We start from the raw sequence: 17,889 nt of genomic DNA on the forward strand, positions 1-17,889 counted from the left end.
TCCAGGCTCCGAGCCGTCAGCACAGAGCCCGACGCGGGGCCTGAGCTCACGAATGGCAAGATCGTGACCCGGGCCGAAGTCCGACGTTCAACCGACCCAGCCACCCAGGCGCCCCCAGTTTATGATTTGAATCCTGTAGACCGATCCACAGCCTCTCCTCCGAGGCCTTTGGGGTTTGCGATTTTAGACTCCCTCTGATGTGCGGGAGACCCAAGTCTAGAGAGAAAATTAGCACTCGCGTGAAGAAAGAGCCGGCTGTGAAAGCCAACAGAGAACACCGGAAGCAGAATTAGAGCCCCCAGAGCATCTCAGTGGATTGTAATGTAGTTTATGTTTAAAACTGGAAGAAACAAAGGGTAGAATTAAAAAACATGAGCCAGAAGCAAACAGTAGCAAAAAGGACTGTGCAGATTGGAGGAAGAACCAAATGCAGGATTTAGAAAAGTGCTCGGCTTAGTGCCTTGCATCTAGAAGCTTCCTAATTAATAACTGTTAGCTTCTGAAGGTGCCCAGATTTAGGCAAGTGATGCTCAACATAAAACTCCTGACTTACCCAATATGCACTGTCTTCATGGAGCCTCCGTTCTAGAAGTATTCCCTGGAGCTTTTGTTCTTTTGGCCTTAAAATGTATTGACTTGGTTGAGATTGGAATCCCAACTTTGAGATGGCTTCAGGCGGCCGTGGTAGCACCTGCCTTCGTGTCGCAGTTTCAGCAGATCTCAGGGCTGTCCTGTGTCCGAGACATCGCCCTCCACCCGGCTAGTGCCTGGATTCCTGCTGCATAAGGCTTTGTTTCCTGAAACCCCATCGTGTGTGACATCATTTTAGATGCAGATGTTAAAAAATTGTATCGTAGGTCAGAAAAATAATGTCAGGTGTCCTTCATCGTCCCGCAGTGGGAGGAGCCGGGTAGGTGCATAAAACTCTCATAGGAAGATTTATATAAATGAGTGTAGGGGCGCCTGGGTGGCGCAGTCGGTTGAGCGTCCGACTTCAGCCAGGTCACGATCTCGCGGTCCGTGAGTTCGAGCCCCGCGTCAGGCTCTGGGCTGATGGCTCAGAGCCTGGAGCCTGTTTCCGATTCTGTGTCTCCCTCTCTCTCTGCCCCTCCCCCGTTCATGCTCTGTCTCTCTCTGTCCCAAAAAAATAAATAAACGTTGAAAAAAAAAAAAAAAAAAAAAAAATAAATGAGTGTATTCTCGCAGCACCTTTGGCCACTTTTCCCCTCCCCCATCATGTTCTGAGTGCCTCCTGATGCCAGGCCTTGTGCTTAGCAGGAAGCTTGTGAGGATGACTAAAACATTGTTCCTCCTTCCCGGGGAGTCACATTCCGCTTGACCACCAAGTCTGCCCCTGGGGCCCTTACAAATGCACGGGGATGAATTGAATCTATTGTATGCCTCTTTCTGCAAAACTGTTGATATCTTACGAATTTCTGATGAGTCTGCTTCAGCTTTTGGAGCAGGAAGGTATATGTATTGTGTATATTGCCAAGTATACGGAAACGTGAGCTAGCTAGCTAGATACTGTAGTTTTTCAAGCAATAAATAGGTTAAATAAATCAAGTTAACTTCTCCCTTTGACTAATTCCACCACGGCAAATCTTTCTAGGACGATGTGAGGCATAAGGTTCATCTGAACACCTTTGGATTCTTCAAGGACGGGTACATGGTGGTTAATGTCAGTAGCCTTTCAGTGAATGAACCTGAAGGAGCCACAGACAAGGACACAACCGTAAGTGCCTTCCAGGAGGTCAAGGGCTTTACCCGTTTCTGTTGTGTAGATGAGAGCTTCACCCCCCCTCCCCCCCACTTAAATATGAAGTATCCCAATGTAGAGAAAATTAAACTTGGGGGGTGGGCATCAGATAGTTTTATTTTTTAACACTTAAGTTGTAATTCTTGAATAATTTTTCGTAACTGGGGTTGCTTCTTACAAAATGAATGCTCAGAAGACCAAGAGAAGGCTAGGCCAAAGAATCGCCTTTTCTGCTCCTTGAGTAAGAAAGGTGTGGATGCCAAAGCACTGTGTGGACACTTACCTCTGCCCTTTCCTCCCCCTCTTAGATTGGATTCAGCCTGTACCGTACAAAGAATGACGGGTTTTCTTCCTACCTGGTGAGCATCCCTTGTATGACCCGGTTCCCCTCATCACTTTGAGCCCAAGACGCCGGGTGGGAGCCTCCTGCTTTTGTCAGTGCTGTGTTCCTGGCGGTGGGGGCTGCTTTGACTCCCTGGCATCTCCGAGCACCCACAGCTGTGTGGTCTGGGGCGGAGCACGGGTCACTTGCTTGCCTTGGTCCTGAAAACTTTCTGTTCTTATTCTGACGTGAGTGAATGAGATGATGTACCCCCGGGGCTTCCTTTCTCAGGATGAAGATGTGAATTACTGTATTTTAAAAAAAAAGTCCATCTCCGTCACCCTTCTAATCCTAGACATCTCCAGAAGCGAGTAAGTAATTGCAGTGTTCCTTCAGTCCCATCCTAGAGGAGACTTAGGGGGAGTTGGGTAGCTCAGCTGACATTCGCGGAGCGTCTACCAGATACTGGGCCGAAGGCAGGACGTCAAGAACATGATGAGGGGGACAGAGGCGCCGCCCCCGAGAAGCGTGCAGATTAATGACGGAGACCCAAGGGCAATACACGTGGTCACAGCAATATAGAGAGGAAGTAGGGCGGAGAAACGGGTGACTTAGAGAAGAGGAGGGAAGGCTTCAGGCAACCGTTGGCTCCTTGGCAGGACGGGGTCTGCTGAGCGGGGAGAAGGGAGGGAATGCACGTTCGGCAGGCCACACATAGTGCCCACTGCCCCTCACATGCCCTCCCAGAGTTCCCTTTAACATCTTACTTGGTTTCTTACCCCTCGCTCCACTTCCCTTGTGCGCCAATTCGTTGAACACATTTTAGACACTAAGGGGGAAAATACGTTCATGAGAGCCGTGTGGTCACTAGGAATGTAAGCTTCGGAGTGAGAATGTCAGGTCCTCGCCCGGCTGCTTCCGGCCTCACCACTCTTGGGCAAGTTATTAACCTCCCCAACCCCCCATTTCAGCAGGTGTACAAAGCAGACAGTAGAATCCACATCAGGGACCTCGTAAGGACTACCTGAGATGATGGGTTTAGACCCCGGGACAGTGTGTAACACAGGGCACTCAAAGGGCCCTAGCATTCCTTTGAACTTGGTTACTTTTCTCTTATTTGAATTTAGGGTGAGAGTAAGATCTCCACCAGACGCTGGTACCCAGCTACCAAAGATCATCTTCAGCAAGGATGAGAAAGTCCTTGGCCAGAGCCAGGAGCCTGGTGTTGACCCTGTTCCAGCGGGCAACCAGACTCAGCAGAAACGAGGTAAACTATAAGGTGGAGAACAGCATTTTCTTTACCACCCTGCTTCGTAGATTCTTCTTTATCCCCAGGTAAAAACCACACACAGTAATAGCATTATTTTATTTTGGAGGTTGTCCAAAAATAAATAACCCTCAAAGAAAAAGGTGGAAACTGGGGGAAAGGAGAAACAGAACAGTAATTTCTCTGACCTTGTGTTAGAATTTTAGTATCTCTGTTTTCTTTTTCTTCTCTTTTTTTTTTTTTTTTAAGTTTATTTTTGAGAGAGTGAGAGAGAGCCCTTACACAAGTGAGGAAGGGGCAGAGAGAGAGAGAAAAACCCAAGCAGGCTAGGCACCAGCCCAGAGCCCACTGCGGGGTTCGAACTCAGGAACTGTGAGATCATGACCTGAGCTGAAGTTAGAGGCTTAACCGACTGAGCCATTCAGGTGCCCCCGTATTTCTGTTTTCTTCTGAGCTGTTTCCTGGGTGGGTCTAGAACATTTGATTTTTATTTCTTGTAAAAATTCTTTTAATGTTTATTCATTTTTGAGAGAGACAGAGTGCAAGCAGGGGAGGGCCAGAGAGAGAGGGAGACACAGAATCTGAAGCAGACTCCAGGCTCTGAGCAGTCGCACAGAGCCCAATGCAGGACTCGAACCCACGAACCGTGAGATTGTGACCTGAGCCAGAGTCGGAGGCTTAACTGACTGAGCCACCCAGGCGCCCCCGATGTTTAAAAGTCATAGTCATGTTTGTAATTTCCTAAGCATCCCTGTTCACTCAACTTTAAGATAGTTCATTCTTACCAGCCATCCCATTATATGGATACTGTAACTTGCTCAAGCTTTCCCCTTAAGGAGACGTATTTCCATTGTCATGCTATTATAAATATTGCTGCACTGGAGGTTCTTTATTGTAGAACTTTGGTCATTTCTAGAACTTTCTTTAGGATGGGTTCCCTGAACTGGAATATTCGCTTCAAAGGATAGGAGTACTGAGAGAATATTGGTACTATTTTCAGCTCCTTTCCAAATGAGTTGTATGAATTGATAGTCCTTTTGGAAAATCTATAAGAATAGTGCCCACATCACCTTGTCCTAGCCAGGACTGGGATTTTGGTGTACGTTTGTTTGTTTTGGACCCAAAGTAAAAGGCAGAAAGGACTCCTGTTTGGGTATTTCTCTTAACTACTGACGTTGCACTTTTCCTCCATATGTTGATTAACCAGTTTATATTTATTGCCTCTTTTATTAACTGTCAGGTTTATCTGGTAGTTTAGTTCTTAAAGAGAACTTACTCTTTATTATTGACACTTTTTTTTCTCAGTGTGTCAAAACTCTAATCCCAATTAAAAGACATACAGAAACGTTACCTTTGCGTGATGGTGCAGTTTAGTGTCTGCGTACCATTTCCTCCTCGTGCTGGTTTCTCATGCTCACGTACACATTCGCTGCACGGAAAGTATCCTTTTCCTACTTTTATTTTGAAACTCTCTCCCTATACCGAGGTTGAGATCCTGTCTTCCCCATGAAGATATCTTAAATAAAAATAAGGCCCAGATGCCCTCTCTGTTCCATGAAAGAAGCCATTAGCAATCTTAACACTCCCTTCTGTTGGGAAAAAGCATCAATTATGCTACTGTTATTTGCTATGAATTTTTCTGTATGTGTAAATAGATGTCATACACACACACACACACACACATATATGTATATATATGTGTGTGTGTATATATACATATGTGTTTATGTATACATATACGTATACATACGTGTGTATATACATATATACATATACATACGTGTGTATATACATATATACATACATATATACGTATATACGTATGTATATATACATATGTATGTATACACATATATACATATATATGTATATATATATATATATATACACACACACATATTTTGTTGTTGTTTATTTATTTTGAGAGGGAGAGAGTGTGTGCATGCAGAAACAGGGGAGGGACAGAGAGAGAGGGAGAGAGAGAAGATCCCCAAGCAGGCTCCACGCTGTCAGCACAGAGCCCGATGTGGGGCTCGAACTCAGGAACCATGAGATCGTGACCTAAGCCAAAATCAAGAGTCGGATGTTAACCGACTGAGCCACCCAGGCGCCCCGTGTGTACATATTTTGAAACAATGATCTGTTTTTAAATGTGATTACTTAGAAAATGAGGAAGGTCACTCCATGTGGCATCTCTGGCAATAACATACACTAGATTATTCAGAGATGAGTTTCCCTGTTGGGACTGAATGTTATCCTTTGTTAGAGAGCATTTATGGGGCGCCTGGGTGGTTCCGTCGGTTAAGCGTCCGACTTCCGCTCAGGTCATGATCTCACGGTTTGTGAGTTCGAGCTCCGCGTCAGGCTCTGTGCTGACAGCTTAGAGCCTGGAGCCTGCTTTGGATCTTGTGTCTCCCTCTCTCTCTGTCCCTCCCCTACCCGTGCTCTCTCTGTCTCTCAACACTAAATAAACCTTAAAAAAAATTAAAAAGAGAGCATTTATGAGCTCCAATTTGCTGCTTCTGCAATTGAAGAATCGTTTTAGAATCTGAGGAGTTGGCATTCTACAAGATAGCATACGGCCTCACCTTGTTTGTTTGATTTATTTGATACTAGACAAGCTAGAGCCTCATAACGTGATGCTGTAATATATCTAAGAGCTGAATCATGCAGTAACATCTTTTAAATGTTTCTGCTTCTAGACGGTGGAAAGTCTAAAAGAAGTACGGTAGATTCCAAGGTAAGAACTGACCACCCACTGCTCAGCTTTTCTGCGTATATTTGTAGCTGTGTGTATATGTGTGTGGCTGTATATGTAAGTGACTGAATGTGGGGATACGAATGTGGGTATGAATGTATAGACATACACATAAGCAGGTACACACAGGTGCGCGTGCCTACTCCACAGGGCGTTGCTCTCTGTCGGGAGAGCTATTACTGCACTGGAAGAATAAGCATGACAGGTGCCGGGCCCCGGCCTGTGGGAAATAGAAGGTGTGCCTGGAGCAGAGAGGGGGATCTTAGATAATATAGGTCCAGACAATAGAGGGTGTTTATTGATGCACCCAAAATAGGAAGTCCTCAGGAGTTCTTGGTCAGGAAAGACTGATACAGATGGTGTTTGGGGCAGACGCTGCCCTGCAAGTAACGTGCAGAGGAGCCTGGGAGTGGGGGAGAGTGGAATGAGGAGGACCCGGAAGAGCGCCCGCTGTGAAAACACACGGTGCCCTGACAGCGTCGTGAGGGTCTGCAACCAGAGCAGAGCCTTGGGATGGGAAGTAAGGGCTGGGGGCGAGGCAGGGGAGGGAGGTGTTTATCTTCCACTGTTTGCAGTAGACGAAGAGGTGGTAGAAATCGCAGAAGGAAAAATCGGCAACGTTTGGGTTTGGGGTATCTTGAATTTTCAGCGAGGGGGCACCCAGGCGGCAGCACTGCGTCGGAACCGATGCGTTGAAGGGTAATCGTCATGCGGTTAAGTGCGCACTTTGAACGGTTTCGCCCTAAGCGTCCACCTGTGAACCCGCCACCACGATCGAGACCGTGCACCCATTCACGGTCCTGCAGGTTCCTCCTCCCACCCCCGGCAACCACCGGTCCGCCTCTGCAGATCAGTGACGCAGAGCTTTGTAGAAGTGCCTTATGCAGCACGCGCCCCGGTTGTCGTCTTTGACTCCGCGTGACCGTTTTGAGTTCGGCCATGTTGTTGGCTGTATCCGGAGTCCCTTCCTTTCCGTTGCTGAGAACTTGTCGGTTGCGCCGATGGCAGTAGGCCGGTGGTTTGAAATCGGGAATGGCGTCCAGGCGGTGTGTCGGGGTGTGACCTGGGCAGGCATCCGTAGTCTTGCTGAAGCCGTAAGAGCAGAGATGTGCTCCGGGGTGGGGGTGGGGGGAGATCGGGAGGGCGGGGGCAGGGAACAGGGGGTTATCGGGGAGGCAGAAGAGACCGCAGAGAGTAGGAAGTAGGTGAGGAGGAATCCCCATTCTCTGGGAAAGGGGATCTCAGACCTCTCGAAAGGATGGTGAATTTTATTTTCAGAGAGCTTTTGAAGGTCAGCCAGCTCAGGATTTTTTTAAAAGGATGTGTTTTTGGTTTCGTTTTTCCATTTCCATTTTTATGAGCATACATTTTTTGCCAGTGTCCTCCTAAAACAGGCGATTGTGTTTTGTTTTTTCTTTTTTAGGCCACGGGAGAAAAATCCTTTTCTGTTCACAATAGCGATGGGGCAGTTTCTTTTCAGGTATGTATTCTCTTGGAGTCATCTCCGTAGGATTTATCCCTACAGCGTAAATGGGTGAATTTGTGAAGGAAGTTTGAGTTTAGGAACGATAGTTTAGGCATGCTACACATCGGTCACTCGAACGCGGTCGCTCTTTCCCTGGCAGACCTACAAGGTGGACACGGTTACCCACCGCTTACCAGATCATGTCTCTGAGAATGAGCCACTTTGTGAATGTCCAGCATGAGTGACAGGGTCCAGATTCCAGCCCACGTCTGCCCGGCTGTCCCCACACCTCTGCCTCTTTAATCCCGTGCTGCCCCCTATTCAGAGTGTTCTAGAAGCACAGAATTCTGTACCTAGGAAGACCTGTGGCGATCATTGACGATGCCGGTAGGATTTGAGAGATGAATTCACCGGGGCCCCTAGGCCTTGAGTGACCGGCCCAGCTGGTCCCGCTGTTCGGTGCACGAGAGCACGTGTGGCAGCCTTACAGCCTTGGATGGGGTCCAGCGCCCACTTACTAGGTGGTGACCTCAGACAACTCAGTTAACTCCCGAATCTTGCTCTCCAGTCATCTGAAAGTGAAACATGATGGAACCTAGCTCATAGAGTTCTTGTAAGTGTCATTTTTAAAGATATAAAAGTGCTTTGTGAAACACTATACAAATAATCTTTTATCGTGGATTTGTAAGAATCGCTGTCTCTTTTCTAAGCAGTTTTCATTAATTGAGGTCTGATTTGCTTCGAGTGAAACGCACAGGGCTTACACAACGCAATTTGATCAGTTCTGGCAAAGGCACGCACCCATGTAACCCACTCTCTATTGAGATTTCTGGTATTTTTATCACCTCAGCGCCCCCCATCCCTGCATCCACTGTCCTGATTTCTTTCAGCATAGATCATTTTGCCTCTCTAAACAATTTTATATGTTCTTTAAATTTAGTACCCCCAGGTTTTAGTAGCTAATTGAGAGCCTGTGGACGCTCGTCTGCTCAGAACCCTTGGCGGCTTCCCATCTGCCTCAGAGCAAAAGCCTCGAGCCCTTCCCGGTCTGCGAGGCCACGTGGTCTGGCTGCCTCTGGCTGCCGTCTTGTCTGTGACCTCGGCTTCTGTTTTCTGCTCCAGCCGCGGAAGCCACCTTGCTGCTCCCTCCCAGAACCGATCAGGCCTGAGCCTCTGCTGTGGCTGTGCCCCCTAGTGGAAATGCTTGTCCCTCACAGTCCACATGATTAATTTCTTCCTCTTTCAAGCCTTTGCTCGAATATCATCATCTCGTCAAAGCTTCCGCCTTTGCTCGAATATCATCATCTCGTCAAAGCTTCCTCCGTTCGCCCTGTTTTAAATGCAGCTCCCTTCCTTCCCCTGTCCCTGCAGGCTTCCCCTTCGCACTTTTCCTTTTTCCAACCTGCTGTGTACTCCGCTTATTTATTATGCGGATGTTCTGTTGCTCCCCTTAGAAGGTAGCCATAAGGGAGAGGTTTTTTTTAAATCTGTTTTATTACTGATGTATGTAAAGTCCCTAACCTTGGGCCCGGCCCATAATAGGCTGTGTCCGTTAGTAATCACGGAGCCGAGTAACTGGGTGCCAGGCGTTGCGCTGAGTACTTACACGTTGTCGTTACCCCAGTTCGTCCTTCCAGCACCTCTGTGAGGTAGGCACTGCTATCATTCCCCTTTTACAGATGAGGAGACTGAGGCTCAGAGAGGTTAAGTAACTTGTCCAAGGGGAGGATTCAAACCCAAGTGTGTCTGACTCCAAGGCCCATGTGTTTAACCACCTTGTTCACTGCCTCCTTAAGAAAATACGAGAGGTACTTCCCTTCTTTCCTTCTCTCATCTTAAAATGCTTGCTAAGACAGTAAGCTTTTTGAAATTTCTCTAAACCGTTTCTTTAAAAATCACCAAGGAAAGAAAACGTGGTGGGATTTACACATTTGTCACTTACTGGCGCTCTGTGTCAGGGTGAGTGTCGTGGGGAAGCAGCTTGTGTGATGGTTAAGAACGTTGAGATAACCAGTTTGCAGGGTTCTCGGGGTGCATGCGACAGGCAGTGGATGGCCAGTCTGCCTTCTCTCTGGCTTCCCTTCTCGTAAAGAAGTCGGTACATGACCCCTTGCCTTGCTGTTCGCTAATTTTGGACAAGGCAGTCACCGTGAGCCTTTCTACCCCATCCACGGAGCAGGGATGATAGTTTATGTGCCTAAAGCAGGGAGGGGACCGTTAGGCCTTATTCCTACTCTAGAATATACATTCGTGTTTGATTTTGTTTGCCGGTCAGGTGCCTCCTGGGATCGGCCATGATATTTCTGCTGACTTTTTTAGAAATTTCTATTTCTTAGAATCTTCATGGGCATCTTACTTTTGGAACTAAAAGTTACCAAGACGTTAAGAGTTTTCTGGCTACCTTGCGTGGACTAAGACATACGCTCTGACATTGACAGCTGAGCTTGGGAGATGATTTAACAAAGGAATAATTCCAGCTTGAATACCTTCGGTCTCTTATTTCCGTCTTCTCGTCAGATACCTGTTTTTTTCCCTATCCTGTCTAAGTGGACCTTTGTAACCATCAGCGGGGGCCAGAAATAGAACAGTGCCAGCACCCCAGAAACCCCGTGTGACCTTCACATCCCTTCCCAACTGTTATGAGAGATGTCATAGCCCCGTCAGTTCCTCGCTTCTCCTTACGGTTTATCGTGTATCTGTGTAGCCCTCAAGAACCTATCTTAGGCTTGTAGCAAAATGTTTTTGACCAAGGAGTCGTATTTTCTAATCTTATCTACAAAATGTCTTTGGATTTACGTTAAACTCCGTTTGAACACCTGAAACATGCAAGAAACAGGAAAGTGTGCAAATGTAGAAAATATGGCCTGTGTCCCTGTTGTCTGAAATCACAGGTATACATTTTAACGAGGGAGTGTTCGTCCTCTGCCTTTTCAAGTAGCAGGCGGGCCTCCTTCCTTTTTCGGGAGTTTTTTGTTTGTTTTTGTTTTTGTTTTTGTTTTTAACCTAAAAGAGCAAGACGACGTGTTGACTGAAAAGTAGGTACCTGCATCGTAGGTCATCCCTGCGGCCCCCAGCCACACCTCCCACAGCTGGGGAGTCTGTGACAAAACCAGGGTGGTAGGGAGTGGACCGTAGACCCCAGGTAGTGGGCATGCGGGTACTCACCAGCCACTTCCGTCCCCTTTCCTGTCGCCTGGACAGAGACCGAATCGCAGAGGAAGAAAACACCTGTTTGGTCTCTGCCCTGGGGGAATTCGGTTAGGTCATTTGTCTGTCTGTATTTGTTTCCGCCCTTAGCATCCCTGATTTCTTCCTAAGATTTAAACACGTCGCCGGGGATCTGGCATTCTGAAATCTTTGTCCTCTCCACTTACAGTTTTTCTTTAACATCAGCACCGATGACCAAGAAGGCCTCTACAGTCTTTATTTTCACAAATGCTCCGGGAACGAATTGCGGTCTAGCGACGAGCTCTCCTTCAGCCTTGATGTGAGTACTGCGTGTGGATTTTGTCAGCCCCGTAAAACGTGAGGCATTTGTTTCTTTGTAAGAGTGGGTTTTAACAACCCTTAAAACGGAGTCGGAGAAAAAAATGGCCGGAATCTCACCTCTGCAGAGGATTCCTAAGCTAGAAAATACAAAGCAGTTTGGGGTGTTTTTACACTTTGCGCTGTGCGTTAGGAGTGTGGCTATCTGCCGGTACTTTCTTCGGCCCGAGTGAAGCAGCTAAGGCGACAGACTGCTGGCTGTGGGGTGATCTGTTCTTGAAAAAGAAAAAATTAATCTCACGTTCGTTGCAGATTGAGATCACAGAGAAGAACCCTGACAGCTACCTCTCGGCAGGAGAGATCCCTCTCCCTAAATTATACATCTCTATGGCCTTTTTCTTTTTCCTTTCTGGGACCATCTGGATTCACATCCTTCGAAAACGACGGTAAATTGTTACTTCCTTGAGCCATCCAGCTTAGAGTATGTTGAGATGTGTATAATTTCACCTTTTGCTGGCTTCTGTGCCTGGGGGGCATTGGCTCTAGCAACCCTGCCCTCTTCAAAGGGCATCTTTCCTGAAACAGGGAGACTTTGCAGTGTGTGGGGGGGCTTGGCATGCCGTGGTGTTTTCTTCCCTTTGCTTTGTTTATTTCTTTATGTTTAAGATTTGTTTTTAACATTTTTATTTATTTTTGAGAGAGAGAGAGCATGAGCAGGGGACGGGAAGAGAGAGAGGGAGACACAGAATCTGAAGCAGGCTCCAGGTTCTGAGCTGTCGGCACAGAGCCCGACGTGGGGCTCAAACCCACAAACCATGATCTGATGTTCTGAGCCGAAGTGGGACACCAAACTGACTGAGCCACCCAGGCGCCCCCCTCCCTCTTTGCTTTGTTTAAACAGCAGATCCAAGTATTTTGATGATTCAGGGGCTGTTTGTTCATGAGGAGGAGGAGAGTGACAGGGAGCCACAGCCTGGCTGAGAGCGTAGCATTACTGCCCTGTGCTCGATATTGCCCGTCTACCGGGCAGAGGTGTTGGCTTCCAGAGACTTGTCACTGGAGGAAAAACTTCAAAGCCCACCTGCCCGGCTCTTGGCCTCTCTTCTGAAACCCAAAGGCTTTATCTGCCTGTACTCGGTTATTGAAGGGAGCAGCTGCATGTGTGTGTGGGACCAGCGTTTAATTCTGTCTCCTTTCCCCCAAAAAACAGAATAAAATACTACTTTTCAGTTGGAGAACAGTATGAGCATTTGTTACATAAGATCTGTAAACTAAGTAAAGGACGGTATATGCATATGGCACTGTAACGTGGCGTCATTTAAATTCATAAGATAATTAGGCATCCCAAATACGGAATACCTCTTTCTGTGGAGCATTGGGCAGAAATCGAGACCTCTTCGGTCCCCAGGAGCCTGTCTTCTGGCAGACATGCTCAGCTGGGGTAGCGAGCTCAGGCCAGGGCAGTGCAGGCTCCGGTTTGTTTTAAGATTTGGATTGATGGAAAGAGCCACTCGTCTACTTGTGAAGGACCGTGCATGGTTGTGTTTGGGGTAATCAGGTGGCCATTCATAAGAAAACAAGAATCTTAACCAATTCAGGCTATAAAAAGGTTTTCCAGTGAAGTGTTGATTCTTCCTTTATTAGAAAAATCAGAACTGGGACTCAGAGACCCAATTCCAGGTGTAAACACGGACCGCTCCCACGTCTGTGTCTCGCTTCACTCCTTGGGCCACAAAACAGGGGCGGGGTCATTGCCCTGCCTTCCTCTGAGTGTCTTAGAACCTTAGGTGTGTTGTGTGATTCCCCCGCCTTCCCCCCAAATCCTTTGCGCCAGAGGACTTTGCAAATCAGGGCACTATGCAAATGCGAGGTGCGTACGAAACACCTGAGCAGACAGGTGCTCAGGGGTATTTCAGTTTCTGTTTATTTAGCGATGAGACCGTCCCTCTCGCTGGTCCGCTTACATGAGATGACGGTGAGTTTTAACTCTGTGGCCAGAAGAGGCGCACCTGCTGCACGCAGCACGTGTGTGGTTCACGGCACTTCGCGTGGAAGGGGAGGACAGACAGCCGCTCGCTTTCCAGTGCCTGCTCCCTGCCCAGTCCAGCACCGGATGCGGGCTCTGTCCGCTCACCTTCCACCTCCTGGAGGTGGGCGATGCCCCATCTTCAGCAGAGGTTACTGGGGGCCGAGAGGGGTGAAGGTTGGCAGGGTAGAACCCGTGTTCTTGCCAAGTTACTGGGGCTCTCTTTCGAGCCTCTTCTCCCTCCCGTGTCATCACCGCCCCGGCCGCTGGCGCTTCGAGCAGGATTGCAGGTTGGGGGGGCCGGGGTGTGTGAGCGAGCCGTCTCGGCAGCGGGCGGTTCTGCGCTCTGGGTAGATGTCGTCGCCACTCTGGCCTTGACTTCCTTTTTGACCTTGGAGTAGGTAGGCGTCGGAAGGGAAAGGACCAGGGGGAAATCGGCCGGAAAGGGAGCGTGCGTCAGTTTGTGACACACCCTCCCTATCGGTCTGTGCCAGGCCCCTGTTCTTCATTTCCCCTTCGTCCCGACCCCCGACCCCTCTCTCGGTCCTTCCCAGCTGCTCCGGTGCACGTGATGTGTGTTGTTGGGCGTGGGTGTGTTTACTGTTCCTGCGTACGTTTGTGACTTTCGTAAACCATGCCAGCTCTAGATTGCTGTCCGTGCCACTTGTCATGCAGTAGTAGCTGTGTCAAGGCCTAGTCACACTGCCGTGTGTCCGTCCGGTTCATTCAGTTTTGGCTACCCCATAGTGCGCATCCCCACGTTTTACTCACCCATCGCTTTGGTGAGGGACCCCTCCCTGGCCTGTCCCCTTATGGCTCCGTGCAGCCTCGGAGGTGCGCTCCCAGAAAGAGGTGCACTGGGCAGGGGGTAAAGTCTTCCTTAATTTCATTAAGCGCCCGCCACCAGGTGGCCCGTACCAGCTTCTACTCCTGCCAGGGGTGCAAAGGGTTCCTGTTTCTCCAGACACCACCGGCATCTTATTTTTGGGTATAAACTGGTGCTTCATTCTATTTTGCATTTCTCTGACCACTAGTGACGTGAAATCTCCTTCCGGGGCCTTGTTAACCATCTGGGTTCCCCTCCTTGTGACCGTCTCTGTGCTTTGCACATTTTCTTTGGGTTTTCTGTCATTTTCTTGTCACTTTACATGAGTTTCTTGCATAGTGTGGACATCAATCCTTTGTCTGTCCCAGACATGGCAAATTTCTTCCCCCGGTCTGTTAAACTTACCTGTGTATTCATATTAACAGAGTCAAAGCTATCTAATCTTGGGCGGGGCTTCTCGGAAGAAGCCTTTTCCTACTCCAGGGTCACAAAGGATGTAAGTTATGTTTGGCGCTGAAATCCATCTGGAGTCCTTCTTTATGTAAATGTGAAGTGGGGACACAGCTGCACACACACACGCACACGCACACGCACACACACACACACACACACACACAGGATTGGGTGGATTTTCCCCGTGCCAGTTATTAAATGGTCCGTCCTTCTCCAGCCAGTTGGCTGCCCCTCGTCTGTCGTAGGCCAAGCCTCCATACACGCAGGAATCCATTTCCAAGCTCTCGGTTCTGTTGGCTTATTTGTCGGACGCTGTACCCCTTCCACACTTTTTGCTGCTGTGGCTTCGCAGAATGTCTTGATGTCTGAGAGTGTGACTTTCCTCCGTAGCTCTTATTCAAGTCTCAATGTACTTTCATAGTTTTAAATCTGTCTCCGGAGGCGTCTTGTGTCCCATTAGGTTAGTTCCCAGGGTGAGGTCGGAAAGGGTCGAGGAATTGAATGGCTGGCAGCCCGAAGGTGGGCGAGTACCTGTGTAGGCCTGGTGGTGGGAGTGGGCGCTTCTCCCCACTGGCCGGTCCCAGCCCTGAGGGCGAGGGGACGGGGCACCACCCCGGGGCTCTCCCTTCCGCCCTGCCCCCCTCCGGGCCGGGCCGCAGCCCCGCCCCTACAGCTGCGCCTGCGCCCCTTCTGCTCTCCCAGGGAGAGCTCTCGCCAGTTCCGTAGATCCCGCCGCCTCGTTCTCGCCTCTGTGGCCTTTCCAGGGTGGTTTCTGGGCACGAGGCTGGCCAGCTGTGTGGATTTCCATCTTCTCAGGAACTGGAACTCGTCCTGTCTGGCTTCAGTGCCTGACGCTGCTGCAGTCACAACAGAGACCTGTGGCCTTGGTACCTGATGCTGCTGTGGTCACGGCACAGACTTGTGCGCGAGAGGCGACTCTGGGGCCCCGTTGGGTCTGTTTCTGCTGGTGGAAACTAGGTCTCAAAAAAGGCTTCGTGTTTCTGGTTTGCTTAGGTTGTATTCACTGCTTCCTTGTAAATGTATCTGATGACTGTCTTTTAATTCTTTCTTTTCTGTTTTTATAGGAATGACGTATTTAAAATTCACTGGTTGATGGCAGCCCTTCCTTTCACCAAGTCTCTTTCCCTGGTGTTCCACGCGGTATGTATTAATATTTCGGGTCATTTATGAAATGATGTGCTGTGCCTCTAATCAGGAAAAATGAGTTGGAAGGAAGGGGGGGGAAACAGTAGATTAAAGAAGTCCTTTTGTCACGGAGCCTCCTTTGGTACGGGAGGGACCATCACAGGGATGAGTCATTACACCCTCCCTGACCTGGCCCGAGACCTCTTCTAATACTGCCTACGTTCCCAGAGTTTTCCTAGAACGCTTCCTTGCTTCCTTGCTTCCTTGCTTTTATTCCTCCCCCTTTTTTTTTAAGTCCTTTCTTGGGATTAGAGTGCCACCTGCTGAATTGTTTCCACGATTTTACTTTTCTAAACATCTTTCCCATTTGATTTGAAGCCCAGTGTTAGCATACTTCCTCGGGGAAGTGATGCCCTAAATATTGAGGCGTGTGAATCGAGCTCGCACTTTGCCTAGTTAGTCCAGGTGCGAGCTGAAGTGAGCCTGCCCGAGGGAGGAGTGCCACAGCCTGCCGGGTTTCTAGGCCCGTGAGGCTCCTGAGGCTGCGCCTCTGAGGGCGACAGCATCCAGACATGCGCTCTCCTGCAATTACAAGGGTTGTCGTAGGCGTCGTGATGTGTCCACTTACAGTCTCTAGAAATGACAGTCGTTTGGATAATTTCCCATTTGGATCTGAGTTAAAAGACTCTTTCTGGGGCACCTGGGGGGCTCAGCCGGTGAAGCGTCCGACTTCAGCTCAGGTCATGATCTCATGGTTCGTGAGTTTGAGCCCCGCGTCGGACTCTGTGCTGACAGCCCGTGGTCTGGAGCCTGCTTGGGATTCTGTGTCTTCTTCTCTCTCTGCCCCTCTCCCGCTCGTGCTCTGTCTCTCTCTCTCTCTGTCTCTCTCAAAAGTAAACGTTAAATTTAAAAAATTCTTTCTGGAACCTTCTAGATGATGAATGGCAGGATCCTTGAGTCACTTTAGTATCTAAGTAGCCATTTGTGATAGAATGAAGAAATTGCTGTCAGCGTTTGTGAGTTGTGCCAGGAAGCATTTTGGGTGTGCTTCTGAAACCTGCTACTTTATTTACTTAAAAAAAAAAAATTTGGGGGGGCGCCTGGGTGGCTCAGTCGGTTAAACGTCTGACTTTGGCTCAGGTCACGATCTTGCGGTCCGTGAGTTCAAGCCCCGTGTCGGGCTCTGGGCTGATGGCTCAGAGCCTGGAGGCTGCTTCCGATTCTGTGTCTCCCTCTCTCTCTGCTCCTCCCCCGTTCATGCTCTGTCTCTCTCTGTCCCAAAAATAAATAAACGTTGAAAAAAAAAAAAATTTGGGGGGGCGCCTGGGTGGCTCAGTCGGTTAAGCGGCCGACTTCAGCTCAGATCACGATCTCGCGGTCTGTGAGTTCGAGCCCCGCGTCGGGCTCTGGGCTGATGGCTCAGAGCCTGGAGGCTGCTTCCGATTCTGTGTCTCCCTCTCTCTCTGACCCTCCCCCGTTCATGCTCTGTCTCCCTCTGTCTCAAAAATAAATAAAATGTTAAAAAAAAAAATTTTTTTTTTAATATCATTTATTTTTAAAATTTTTTTTTTTTTTTCAACGTTTATTTATTTTGGGGACAGAGAGAGACAGAGCATGAACGGGGGAGGGGCAGAGAGAGAGGGAGACACAGAATTGGAAACAGCCTCCAGGCTCCGAGCCATCAGCCCAGAGCCTGACGCGGGGCTCGAACTGACGGACCGCGAGATCGTGACCTGGCTGAAGTCAGACGCTTAACCGACTGCGCCACCCAGGCGCCCCAATATCATTTATTTTTAAGAGAGAGAAAGCAGGCACATGCCAGCTGGGAAGGGGGCAGAGAGAGAGAGGGAGAATCCCAAGAATTGCTAACAGTGCAGAGCCCGACTCGGGGCTCAGTCTCGCGAACCCTTGAGATGATAACCTGAGCTGAAAGCAAGAGTCGGTTGCTGAACCGACTGAGCCCCCCAGGCGTCTCTGAAACTTGCCACCTCAATTAACATACATTGGTGGTTTTAAGTAGCTCTAAATTCACAGATTTCTTCAAAACAAAAACAGTTGAGCCTAGATAATTCCACATGGCTTTTTTTTTGCTGACCGACTGACTGACGTATGGAATAAGCTGGGGTAGGCAAGGGGAAGTTCTCAGCTGGGATCCCATAAAAACCTGTGGCCTTTGGGCAGTGGGGATTTTAAAGACCAGAACAGGCAGCCATTTGCCCCCGGTGAATCCCCTGCCCCAGAAGAGGGACCTGGCCTGCGTGTTGGCGTTGAAACCTCGTGGCTGGTTTCTCATGCTTCCTGACGTTCCTATCCTTAACTGTGGATAGACAAGTGAGGGAGCAGGGCGTGGGGTGGAGGGGGCATCCCCCGTCGTGAGGTCC

General features: G+C 48.9%; 1 protein-coding gene across 1 annotated transcript in view; it reads left to right on the forward strand.

Moving 5' to 3' along the window:
• The window catches only part of GPR107 (G protein-coupled receptor 107), a 71,388-nt gene that overhangs the window by 21,499 nt on the left and 32,000 nt on the right, over window positions 1-17,889 (forward strand). The window contains exons 2-10 of the mRNA XM_025932858.2: window positions 1,613-1,735; window positions 2,068-2,118; window positions 2,373-2,452; window positions 3,209-3,348; window positions 6,051-6,088; window positions 7,530-7,586; window positions 10,948-11,058; window positions 11,370-11,503; window positions 15,448-15,523. Of these exons, the coding sequence (XP_025788643.2) occupies window positions 1,613-1,735; window positions 2,068-2,118; window positions 2,373-2,452; window positions 3,209-3,348; window positions 6,051-6,088; window positions 7,530-7,586; window positions 10,948-11,058; window positions 11,370-11,503; window positions 15,448-15,523 (810 nt within the window). The remainder of the gene's footprint in view (window positions 1-1,612; window positions 1,736-2,067; window positions 2,119-2,372; window positions 2,453-3,208; window positions 3,349-6,050; window positions 6,089-7,529; window positions 7,587-10,947; window positions 11,059-11,369; window positions 11,504-15,447; window positions 15,524-17,889) is intronic.

Source organism: Puma concolor, chromosome D4 (genome assembly GCF_028749965.1).
Source record: "Puma concolor isolate L17-30 chromosome D4, mPumCon1.1.hap2, whole genome shotgun sequence".
NCBI lineage: Eukaryota > Metazoa > Chordata > Mammalia > Carnivora > Felidae > Puma > Puma concolor.